The following is a 12,460-nucleotide window of genomic DNA, read 5'->3' as shown; positions in this document are numbered from 1 at the left end:
AACGGATGCCTAAAGTTGCCTGACCTTTTTCTCTCTTGGGGGTGAGGAGAGAGATCTGGGTCCCTTTGGGGATATAACATATGGCCAATGTCCACGATGAAACTCAGCAAAAGCAGCTCCCGACACAGAGGGAGAAATCTGGGAATGGACTCTAAATGCACAGTGCTTATAGGCAGGTATGAAATTAGACTTTTAACTGTCTTAATACCATTTTCCAGCTGCAGTCCTAATAGGTTTTCTCCCACTTTCTTGAATTTGCCGGATTTGCTTTAGTTAATGCTGGAGAGCCCCGAAGACATCTTCTGCTTCCAGTTCTGTCCCAGTGACCCTAACATCATTGCTGGAGGCTGTATAAATGGGCAGGTACTTACACAATTTTTTCCAGCTATTTATCAATGTTGACAACATTCTGTAATAAGTTTTGACTTGGTAGTTTTTTGGAGTTCAGAATTCTATTCAGCAGAAGGAAGGTATACCAATTACATGCCAATCACCATGCTAAGCACTAGCGTCTAAAGGTGAGTTAGACATGGGACTGGCACTCAAGGAGTTCACAGGTAACCCAGTTGTAATAACTAAAACATGGAGTCCATTTAGTTGTGTTGCTAGACTACATATTACATAAAATACCACAGAAGAACAAAAGCTACATGCATTACTGTCTCTTGGAAAAGAGGCCTCTTCTGGAATTTCTCAGGAGTTAAGAGAGGATCCAGGATTTAAAAAGAAATTCACTGGAAAACATACATATGTCATTGAATTTATATGTCTATAATTTGACATGTTTGCTTTTTTTCTTCTTTTTAGCCAATTTACATAAAATTTAGACCTTATTCCTCATTATCTTGTTTCTTTAGTTAAGCAAAACAAAAACCTTAAAGCCCTTTTTTGATCAAAGCTTAAATCCATCTTGACTCAGTGACTGGCCGTTAAAAGGGTACATGTTGTTCTCCATGAGGCTAGGAAAGTGCCCTGTGGTTGAAATCAGTCTGCGGCTTCCATGTCCACTTATCCAGAACCAGAACATCAGAGAAAATACATTTCTCCTCCAGTTTTGTTCAACAATAACTAAAGGTCATAATCATAACCAAGAGCCCTTTCAAGCCTTGCAAATTCTGGATTTTTTTTTTAAATTCACTACAAAGATGAAATGACTTTGTCTTACAATATTTTAGAAAAGTATGTGATGAAAATAAAGTCACTCATTGGTAGAAACTGAAAGACTGAAGGACATAAAAGCATTAAAAATTGTTATGGACACTAGATAAAGCAGAAGGAGAATGTGGGAGGGGAAGAGTGAAGGAAAGGAAATTAGAGGGAAAAACAGAGAGAAGATATTTGTGGGACACAGACATAGTTTATTATCTGTTGATGAGGATGTGTATAGTATTCTCAGCTGGACTGAGATGTGTATCATTCTGGGTAAAATCTCTTTACAATCTAAATGATGTATAGTGATTTAAAGTATAAATAATAATAATAATAAGGAAAAGAAAAAAGAAAGAAAATAAAGTCATTCACAATTCTGCAACCCTGACATTCTGTTAACATTTTAGTATACTAAAAGACCTTTTGGTCATTGGAAATTAATTTAGTGCTACATATTATAATTTTTTTTAATGGCCATTCAGGTAAAAGCAAATCCAGAGATGGCCATAACATTCAATTAAATAGAAACTGTCCCTTCCGGCCCTGTTTGAGAATAGGCCATTCCCCCTGTGTTAAAGCAGCTGTCTCTACAGTCACAGCACAGTCCCAAAGACAGAGAGAATTCTTCTCAAAGAAAGGGGAATTAATTCATTGCATGGCATTCACGTTGGATTCTTCCTTTAAATACTAGCATTTTTAAAAATAGCCGGAGGGCACATGTACTTGCCAGAGACATAGAGAAAAGAGAGAAAATGCAAAAGCACCCCTCATGGAGAGTGGTCATGCTGCAATCGCTTCTACTCTGTTTCCCCTTCCTTTCGTGATTTTTGGCATGCTTGCACACATGTCTGGAGTCAAGATGCCAGGTCTGGAACTTGAAGTGCATAGCCAGCATGTGGGATTCAGCCATTTCAATCACCACACCATGGGCTGACCTAATACTAGCATTTTTTAACACAAGTATAAAAATCAAAAGTACTTTTATAGAAAAGAAAGCATTCTCATGTATATTACCTTTAAAAGTTGCTGACTAACTTAAGATACAGGCTAAATCAGATTATTCCCTGCTACGGTTTGAGTATGTCCCCCAGAAATGCATGTGTTGGGATTTGATTGTATTGTCTGTATTGTAAGGATATTAAGTGAAACTTAATTTCCCAGAGTGAGGTCTAGGGGGCAGTGATTGGTCCACAGGTTCATGATGATTGCATCGTGGAGGTACCATCATGAACAAATTAATGATGTCTCATGAGGTCCAGTGAATTCTAGTTCTCCTGAAAAGGAGTCTGTTCTCATGAGAGTTGGTTGTTATAAAAGAGTGATCAGGTCTGGTCCCACGGCCTAGGAGTTAAGGGAGTCAGATCCTACATAGCGGACCAAGTGGTTCAAATCCCAGCCCCGGTGGCTTGAAAAACACTCTTGGAGTGTGTGTGTGTGTGTGTGTGTGTGTGTGCTAGCCCCAAAATCCTGACAGGATGGAGAAGAGATTGTGGAATGATCATGACCCATTGAGGGGTGCTTTCTCCCTCTCCACCTCTCTGGTGAACTCTCGTGCCCTCTGGCCTAAAAAAGAGAAAAAGAGAGCGAGATAGAGATCAGTCAAGATCTTTCTGTGCATGCCATCCTCTAGGCCCTGGTCGGCCATTCTGTAGGCCAAGTCTTCAACTTTCTAGCTACCATAATAGCGAGCTTGGAAATATACTTCTGTCTTCATAAAAGCACCCAGGCTCAGGTATTTGTGTTAGCAGTGAAATAATGAGCTAAGACTTAGCAGGCCGCACACCAATTTCTACAAGTAAAATCTCTAAGACCAGATTAACTCTTTCCTGAACATATTATAACATTTGTTTCTGTTTTAGGTCGTCATGTGGGATATCACGGCACACGCGGACCGCATAGAAAATATCAAGGCAGGAGGGAGTAGAAGTAAAAAAGTCACACTGAAGGTGAGCTTTTGGTAACTTCTCACTTGTATGTCTTTTCCATTGGGTAGTTTATTTAACACAAACTCTGTTTTTGATAAACAACTACATACAGAGTTGGCAACTTTAACAAAGACACAGGAAGAAAGGAAGAAAAAAAGAATGTTAGTTCCCAAGACTTCACAGCTGCCTGGGCATGTCCTGAATCACTTTTACATTGGCCCTTGATTAAAAACACAACAAAACAAGGTGCATCATCTATCCCAAGACATTCGGTTCTTTCTTGTTGTTACTATATAAGCGATATAGTTGAAAGAGCGCTGGGCAGAAAGGCCTGGGAGCCAGGCTCTGCACCACAATCCTGAGAGTTTGGACACTCAACTTTACCTCAACGGAAGGTTTCCTCATGCATCAAATGAGCAGTTACAATCCTTTCTGACAATGATATACCATGATTTTGTGAAGCTGTGGCATCTGCTAAGAGGGTTAAGACAGATCGCTCAGCTCCCAGCTCAGTACTTACCCACCACATTGCACCATCACCACCATCAGCCCAGGGCTTCAGCCCTGACATCAACAGGTCTTTTACCAAGGAATGGTGGAATGTGGGCTTGTGTGTGCAAAAGAAATAGTCCTACAAAACTGGGATGTCTCATTGAGTTTTCAGGGAGTAGGTCAATAACACTTGTTAAATTTAGAGATAGTGGGCCAGCAGATGGTATAATGATTACGTCATTGGATTCTCACCTAGTCGACCACGGTTTGAATCCCTAACGCTGAGCACATGTAAGTGCATGCCCAAAACCCCGAAAGAAAAATGGAGGAAAAGGGATTGCTGTGTGTGGGGGGGGTGATTTCTTGCTTTCTGTCTCTCTTTCTCTCACCATCTCTCTGGCGAGCACACATGCCCTATAGCAAAAATCTCTCAAAAAAAAAAAAATTTAGAGATAGGATCTTAGACTAAACTGAAGGGGAAAATAAGTAATTCTACTATCGAAGTACATGGTATGGAGAAACACTACTTCAGTTTTTCCTTGAACTGGTATAACTTCAAATTATTAATTTAATTGGAATGATGAGTAAAACAAGAGTCCAAAATACGAGTTCATCAGCTCTGTGAAACTAGCACATAACTTTCTTTTGACATTTTTCAGCCTATGTTTCTCCTCGAACCAGATAGTAATAAAGAAGCAATGTATATCAGACACTGTGCAGTCTCTTCGATAGAAAATGGACATAAGAAAGTAATTACAGATATACACTGGCTGTCTGATCATTTTGAGGTGAGTCTTGATATTTTTATACTTCTCTCCTGCTGGATTGTGATTTCATCCAAAAAAGGTATTTCAAGTTAACAATTCATTTACATTTAAATTGTTAAATAAATGGAAACTGATCATCAAAATTTTGGGTCACTGCTGCCAGACCAGTATCTGACTTGGGTAAAAATAGGGACAGTCTTTCAGCTTGGATGGCTTATAAGTGAAAAACCTAGGTGATGTCACCATCAGTGTAAAACAAGGCCAGCCCTGTCGCATAGTGGTTAAGTACTGTGCATTGGGAATACACACCATTGGTATTTTATTTAATATTTAGCCTCTTTTCTACTGAGTTTAATGCTTAACAACTTCATAAAAGCTCCTATGTTCAGCTCTGCAATTAATAGTAAAAATGGAAAGAGCCCACATTTCTAATAATAATAGATATGACATTATGGTCATTATATATTACAAAGCTATTAAAATAATTTATGAATACATAAAATTTAAACTACGTGAAGTGGAAAATCTCAGGATAAAAATTTATATGCATTCTAATTAAAACCATGTAAAAATGTTTCTGTGACAAAAGATTGGACGAGATTACATGGCAGAATTGCACTTGACTTTAAAACCTTCTGTTTCCCAAACTACTGTGATATTATTGTGCTCTTTTATTAAGATTTAAAACAAAGGAGAAAAAAATTGAAAAGGAAAATTGCTATGAAAAGAAATCACTACTCACTTAGGTGCACAGAACTGACTTTTTCGCATTTTAAAAAACAGATTAACAGAATGGGCTTTGTCTTTGAGAATCGAAGTGGAATATGCTGTCAGCTTGTCACTTGCTCAGCAGATTGGTATGTCTTTTTTCAAACACTTTCTAATATGTTCTCATGCAATATATTTCCACTTCATCCATCATTATCTTATGACATAGAACAACGTAAAGGAAGTTTCCATTAATTAATAATGTGTGACTGATTTATGTAGAAAATTTAAGCTGATAGTATCTGTACTTAGTAAAGACAATTCATAAAAATGTAAATTAATGATGTAAATAAAGATTTAAGAAGAGTTATATAATTTTGAGAAAACAATTTAAAACCACTATAACATATTTGAAGACAGATCTTAACATATCACTTGTAGTATTCTCACAGTGACTTATGTTTTGCCAATATAAAAATAATAGCTATTTTTATTAATTTTAACCATTTATTCATTATTAAGATGAATACATGATTAATGTTCAGTAAACTGTATAAATGAATAACAATTTTTAATCTTAATTAGAGTTGCTTTTGTTTCTCTAAATGTTTAGCTTATATTAATACATCTAAATTCTTTAATATATCATAAATTCATTAATCAAGTTATTCATAACCTCAGTGATAAAAATTGTGGAGCTAATATAGCATTTTTTGCCATTATTATCGTCTATTTTAACATAGTAAAAGACACATTTTGAAAATTTTGCTGTTGGGGAACAGCAGTTGACATAATGGCTATGTCTCTGGACTCCCATGTAGTCATCTGCATTTCGAGTCCTGGGCCCGGTGGCTTAAACTCACACCAGGCGCATGTGCGTGTGTGCCCAAGATCCAGAGAGGAGAATGGAGGAGAAGGGATTGCAGTGTGGCCACCACCACCCCCACCCCGGGGAGATGATTTCTTGCTTTCTATCTCTGTCTCTCTCTCTGTCTTTCTGGTGAGCACACGCGCCCTACAGCAAAAACCTCTCCACAAATATATGTATATATACATATATATATATATATGTGTGTGTGTGTGTGTGTGTGTGTGTGTGTGTATATCCATGGTCATATTGCTAATGTGTAGCAGCACTAATGGTAGTCTTGAGGTTACATCTTGTATTTGTACTTAGAAAAAAATAAAATATAAATTTCTTTTTTAGCACAATATGTTTTTGGGATATTAGACCACAGAAACCTTTAACCCCCCAACCAATAGAGAAGAAGAAAGAAGAAAGTATTGAAATTCCTTTTGATGTACCATCTACTTTTTTGCATCTAGATCTCTCTTGGAAACCTCTCAGTAAGGTATGTAACGGGATTTAGTCCATCCTATTTGCTTACATATACTATGTAACTTGCATGCATAGACACACATATACTCTAAAAGTAGACCAGCTCAAATTAACAATGGACTTTACAATTTGCATATTTATTTAACCAATAAATTCCTCAATTGACAATTACTTTGATGGCTGCCTAGATTAAGCCAGAAATCAAAATCATTATGAATTCAAGATTGATATTTCACGTATAAATGAGTCACAATTTACAAACGGATTGTGTAATGATTACTCAATTGTGTATCAGTTGCTGAAAATTGGCAGGTCCTCAGGTTATTCGTGAAAAGCTAGTTTCCCTGTTACAGCCAAAACTGTGCATATTTTGAATATCAATCATAGGAGACTGTATTGCTACACTATCTATGACCAAACAGAATGGAAAAATAATTGAATGAGTAATTGTAATTATGCTGAGTGGCAGAACTTGAGAAAAAGCTATTTTAATTTGAGAACTATACGTCTATAGGATGGGATGTTTACGGAAGGTCAGACTGGACTTCGGACATTGATGACTCTCTTCACAAAGTCTAATTTTAATTCAAAACTTAATACTTTTCTTTTGGTTTATAATTATCACGAGGATTATATTTTTATGTATTTGCTCCCGAAGGAAGAGTATGGTGGGACGAGAATTTTTCTGAAGAAATTGGGAAAGAATTCAAAAGAGGATTAGAAATTTTCTGGGAAAGAATTTATTGAACTGTGAATAGTTAACAAAACAAAACAAATACTTCATCTAAGAATCATTGCATAGCATATGGCCCAACCTCTTGAAGAAGAAAAGTGATAGGGAGCTGTCAGGGGAAAATGTGAAGTGGAAGTTTCCCATTCTGGCCACTAGGGGGTGGTGCAGGCCCAGGGCCACTTCTAAAACTCTGGGGCTTGTGTGTCCCTGGTGGGGTTCAGAGGTGGCCCGGTGGATGCTGGATCCCTGCACAACTTCCTAGAGTTTCATCTAACTGAAAGGTTTAGGGAACATGGGAACAAGTCATTATTTTATATTAAAACATAGGGTGTATTTTGCAATAGAATACAAGACATTGTCAGAAAACAACACATGAGACTTTGCAGTCTGAAAGTGCTTCTCCCCACCCTCTACCCTGCAAAAAAAAAAAACAAGCTTCTTTCTACTCCAAGGTTTTAGAAACATGGTTTAGGTGCTTTCCATAAAGAAAAGCAACTAGAAATCTGAAGGAGAAAGGAGAAGGGAAAAGAAGAGGGAAGTGGGTCACCCTTGATCTGGGACATAAGGGAGAGGCACAAGTAAGTCACCCAAGAGTAATTTCAGGATATGTGGAAATAATCTTACTTGTGTGTTCTCCCAAAAGATAAAGCTGTCTAAGGGTGAGACAAGTTTAGATCACTGCCCAACCAAGATCAGCCTGAATGAAGACCATATTCTTTACAAGACACAAGGTAACTAACTGCCTTTGCTTACTTATAAGGCATTTAATAGTTTGTCAGTGACTGATTACGTCTAAGACGAATCACTAGCTACAATAACTTAATTTATAAAAAGAAGACAGAGAAGCAAGCCCTCTAAAATGGAATTTTATAATGGCTATAATAGCTACAAGCCAACAAATTAAAACTGCCTAGACACATGAAAAGAAGTGACAAAAATGAGCTGAATTCAGATTCACACTTATTTGAGTACACTTATGTATTTCCAGAAATGCATTACATTAAAAAAATGAATGAGGGGCCAGCAGGTGACATAGTGATTATGTCGCTGGACTCTTATATGGAGTCCACTGCTCAAGTCCTGACCTGGTGGCCTGAAACACACTGTGTATTTGTGCATGTGTGCCCAAAAGCCCAAGAGGAGAATGGAGAAGGGATTATGGCATGGCCATTCCCTCTGGGGGTGATTTCTTGCTTTCTGTCTCTCTGGTGAGTATATGTGCCCTATAGCCAAAATTCTCTCTTAAAAAAAAAAAAAAAAAGAATGAAGCCCACTAAGTGAATATGAATGTACTCAAAGAATAATTCTGTAGACCAGCAGTTGGCATGATGGTCACATTGCTGGGCTCCCACAAACTCAACTACACTTCGAATCCCAAACCTGGTGGCTTAAAACTTACACTGGGCACATATGCCTACGTGCCCAAAATCCCAAGAGGAGAATGAATTCTGTTGAATGGAAAATTCTGAAGTTCAACAAAATAAGTTATGAAGTACCAAGAAACAAATTACTGTTCTCAATCACAATATACTTTTTAAAACTAATATTCAGGGGCCAACAGGTGGCATAGTGATTGGGGTGCTGGACTCTCACACGGTCAACTGCAATTTAAGTGCCAAACTTGACAGCTTGAGAAATCATACCAGTCACATGTGCATGAATGCCAAAAATCCCAGGAAAAGAATGGAGGAGAAGGTATTGTGGCGTGGCCATCCCTCCTGGGAGGTGATTTTTTAACTTCCCCTCTCTCTGTCTCCTGTGAGTGCAGCACCCTATGGCAAAAACTAAAACAAACAAACAAACAAACAAACAAACAAATCTAATATACATGATAAAACTGAGTAAAGAAAGCCAATTGGCTTTTAAATGTAAATCAGTTCAACTCACACACCTTTATTAAAGTAATGAACAGTGAACACACGAGTATAAGTCATCAAAACTATTTATTTATATATATATATATTTTTTTTTTTTTGGAGAGGTTTTTTGCTATAAGGCGTGGATGCTCACCAGACAGACAGAGACAGAGAGACAGAAAAGCAAGAAATCACCCCCCCAGGGGGGATGGTCATGCCGCAATCCCTTCTCCTCCATTCTCCTCTCAGGATCTTGGGCACGCATGCACACGCGCCGGGCGTGAGTTTTAAGCCACCGGGCCTGGGACGCGAACCGTGGTCGACTACATGGGAGTCCAGCGACATAGCCATTATGCTAACTGCTGGTCCCCCAAAACTATTAAGTAGAGGTATGCATGTGTCTTCCATAATGCATAATGAAAAACTAACAACTGAAGTGCTTTCCAAGCATTTGCTTTACCAAAAAGATTTCCATTTATAAATTTCCCAATGTTGCATTAAATGGTAAGACATCTTAAAAAAATTGTAAATACCTTCTACCCAGCTTGAGCAAAATTTCACTTTGGAGCCATGTTTTATTGCTATACCCCAAAACCTCATCAAAACAAACAAAAAAAAGAAAGAAAGAAAGAAAGAAATCACTAAATTGTTACACTTTCAAAGCAATATTAAGACACTGCATCAGTTTTCTTTTTGCATATTTTATTTTTCCATTGTTTAGATTTTTTGCCATAGGGCACATGCACTGGCCAGAGATAGAGGGAAGGAAAGGGAGAAATCACCCCACCCGGGGGTGGGCGGGTGGCCATACCACAATTCCTTCTCCTTCATTCTCCCCTCAGAATTTCAGGCACAGATACACATGTGCCCAGTGTGATTTTCAAGCCACCAGGTCCAGGACTCAAACTGCAGTTAACCTTGTGGGAGTCCAGGGTCTTAACCACCACGCCACCTGCAGGTGGCCTGCTTTGTATATTTTGAAGCTCTGTTCTTAGATACATAAATGCTAATATTATGTCCTCTTGAATTGATTACACCCTTTACATCTCTTTTTTTAGGGGGAGGTTTTGCTATAGGGGGCATGCGCTCGCCAAAAAGACAGAGACAGAGAGACAGAAAGCGAGAAATAACCCCCCATGGGGGATGAGAGTGCCGCAATCCTTTCTCCTCCGTTCTCCTCTCGGGATCTTGGGCACGCATGCACACACGCCTGGCGTGAGTCTCAAGCCACCAGGTCTGGGATGCGAACTGCAGTTGACTACATGGGAGTCCAGCGACATAGCCATTATGCTAACTGCTGGTCCCTCTACTTTGCATCTCTTTTTTTTTTTTTTTTGTGAGAGGTTTTCACTATAGGGCGCGTGCGCTCGCCAGACAGACAGAGACAGAGAGACAGAAAGCGAGAAATAACCCCCCATGGGGGATGAGAGTGCCGCAATCCTTTCTCCTCCGTTCTCCTCTCGGGATCTTGGGCACGCATGCACACACGCCTGGCGTGAGTCTCAAGCCACCAGGTCTGGGATGCGAACTGCAGTTGACTACATGGGAGTCCAGCGACATAGCCATCACGCTAACTGCTGGTCCCTACATCTCTTTTTGAAAGCTGCCTAAATATGGTAACATTTTGGGATATAGAGGCCCCCTTTTTTCTTAAAAAAATCTTGTCTTCCTGGGCCAACAGATGACGTGGTAGTTGGGGTGCTGGATTCCCACCTTGCCGACCATGGTTACCATCCTGGACCTAGAGGCTTGAAACTTGCATCAGACTCTTGTGCGTGCATGCCCAAAATTTCAAGGGATGCAGTGTGGCCATCCCCACAGGGGGTGGCTTCTCACCTTCCCTCTCACTGTCTCTGTCTCCCCAGCTAGTGCTCATACCTATGGCAAAGTCCTAAACAAATAACAAAACCTTGTTTTTCATTTTACCGTTGATATAACAAAACCTTAGGAATAAAATTAAATGTGGCCAGAAGCATTATATAGAAATATAATCCTTTCTTTTTTAAAGATAATTTTATAGTCTTTTCTCTGTTTATGCCTCAGTTCATTCAACAAATATTTACTGAAATTCTACAAAGTGCCAGGCTCTGAGGACACAGGTGTGAAAAATTCAAGTCCCTGCTTTCATGAAACCTAAATTCTTCTGCTTTCATGAAACTTAAACTTTAAAACTTAAATTCTTAAACTTTAGTGAGGAAGACACTAAAATAAATAATAGATACATATTTACATCCATTTTAAAAAGGGCCTACTTAATACAAAAGACTTTGCAGTTTGTCCCATATGTCATCAAACAGGACCATGCCCATCAAATGAATGTTCTCTGTCCACATAAGGTCATTTTGTAGATATTTCTTAGAGAAAGGCATATTGTTTCCATTTTGTTTGCTTTTTTTAAAGAGAGATTTTTGCTATAGGGCACGTGCACTCGCTGTAGAAACACATCCCCCTGCAGGGGAGATGGCCATACCACAATCCCTTCTTCTCCATTCTCCTTTCAGGATTTTGGGCACACACACACACATATGCCCGGTATGAGTTTTAAGTCACTGGGTCTGGGACTTGAACTGCATTTGACTAGGTGGGAATTCAGTGACGTAACCACTATGCCATCTGCTGGTCCCAAGAAAGGTGTACTCTGCTGTATCAGTTCATAAAAGAATGGACACGTGATTTTAGAGTCTGCGGACAGTCTAGCTGGCTGTGTCCTTATGTGTGTCCAGAGCCCATGTTACAGGCAATTACACTGGTCCTGGAGAGAATGAAAGTTCACTTGGCAATTCCAGGGACCTCCCTAACAATGCAGTCTCTAAGTGCAGTCACTATTGGCCATGTCCTGCCCTATGTGAACAGTCAGTTTTCACGATTTTACCTGAAATCCACTATGGTACTTTGGCTCTCCTTTGGACACACTGCCAGCTATCCATCTATTCTGGCCAGATGAAGACCTGTTAACCAGAATACTTTCACAACTCCTCAATCATATTCTCCTTATTGATCCTGTGCTAGTGTTCCTACAACGGTGGACCCTAAGTCCTCACTAATCCACCATCTTCTCTTGAAGCCTGCTTGTTCTTTGGATGTGTCTCTCGTACTCTGTCGCCATCTAGTGGCCATAAAGCACTTACTCTCTGCCTGCCATCCCTGGTAGTCCGTGCTCTTATGAGCAGTCACTTTATATTCTATGTTTGCTCTGTTGAGGAAGCCTTTAAATAAATGGTTTTGAAATTCCTTCCATGGAATAGCCTTCAGAACAATGTGGCATAGTGCTTAAGACAGTGGATTCTGGAATTCATGTCCTGGTGCTCTGGGTTTAAATTTCAAAGCTACAATATATTTGACCAGTTCAGATGATTTTTGCCACTCTGTACCTTTTTTTTTTTTTCTTAGGTTTTTGCCATAGGGCGAGCGCACTGCTGGAGAGAGACAGAGAAAGGGAAAGTAAAATTTACTGTGTAAACCAATACCTCCCCAGCCCCCCACCTCTCCCT

General features: G+C 39.3%; 2 protein-coding genes across 11 annotated transcripts in view; one reads left to right on the top strand and one right to left on the bottom strand.

Annotated features, from left to right (window-relative positions):
• The window catches only part of MCOLN3 (mucolipin TRP cation channel 3), a 166,990-nt gene that overhangs the window by 98,524 nt on the left and 56,006 nt on the right, over window positions 1-12,460 (bottom strand). The window lies entirely within an intron of this gene.
• The window catches only part of DNAI3 (dynein axonemal intermediate chain 3), a 70,802-nt gene that overhangs the window by 35,000 nt on the left and 23,342 nt on the right, over window positions 1-12,460 (top strand). For all 8 annotated transcript variants that reach the window (XM_006149444.1, XM_006149448.1, XM_006149447.1 and 5 more), the window contains 6 exons: window positions 274-363; window positions 3,009-3,095; window positions 4,226-4,354; window positions 5,117-5,190; window positions 6,249-6,393; window positions 7,757-7,844. In XM_006149444.1, the coding sequence (XP_006149506.1) occupies window positions 274-363; window positions 3,009-3,095; window positions 4,226-4,354; window positions 5,117-5,190; window positions 6,249-6,393; window positions 7,757-7,844 (613 nt within the window). The remainder of the gene's footprint in view (window positions 1-273; window positions 364-3,008; window positions 3,096-4,225; window positions 4,355-5,116; window positions 5,191-6,248; window positions 6,394-7,756; window positions 7,845-12,460) is intronic.

This window comes from Tupaia chinensis, unplaced genomic scaffold (assembly GCF_000334495.1).
Source record: "Tupaia chinensis unplaced genomic scaffold, TupChi_1.0 Scaffold000263_1, whole genome shotgun sequence".
NCBI lineage: Eukaryota > Metazoa > Chordata > Mammalia > Scandentia > Tupaiidae > Tupaia > Tupaia belangeri.
Note: the sequence above shows the minus strand (reverse complement) of the source record. Positions and strands in the feature narration are given on the sequence as shown.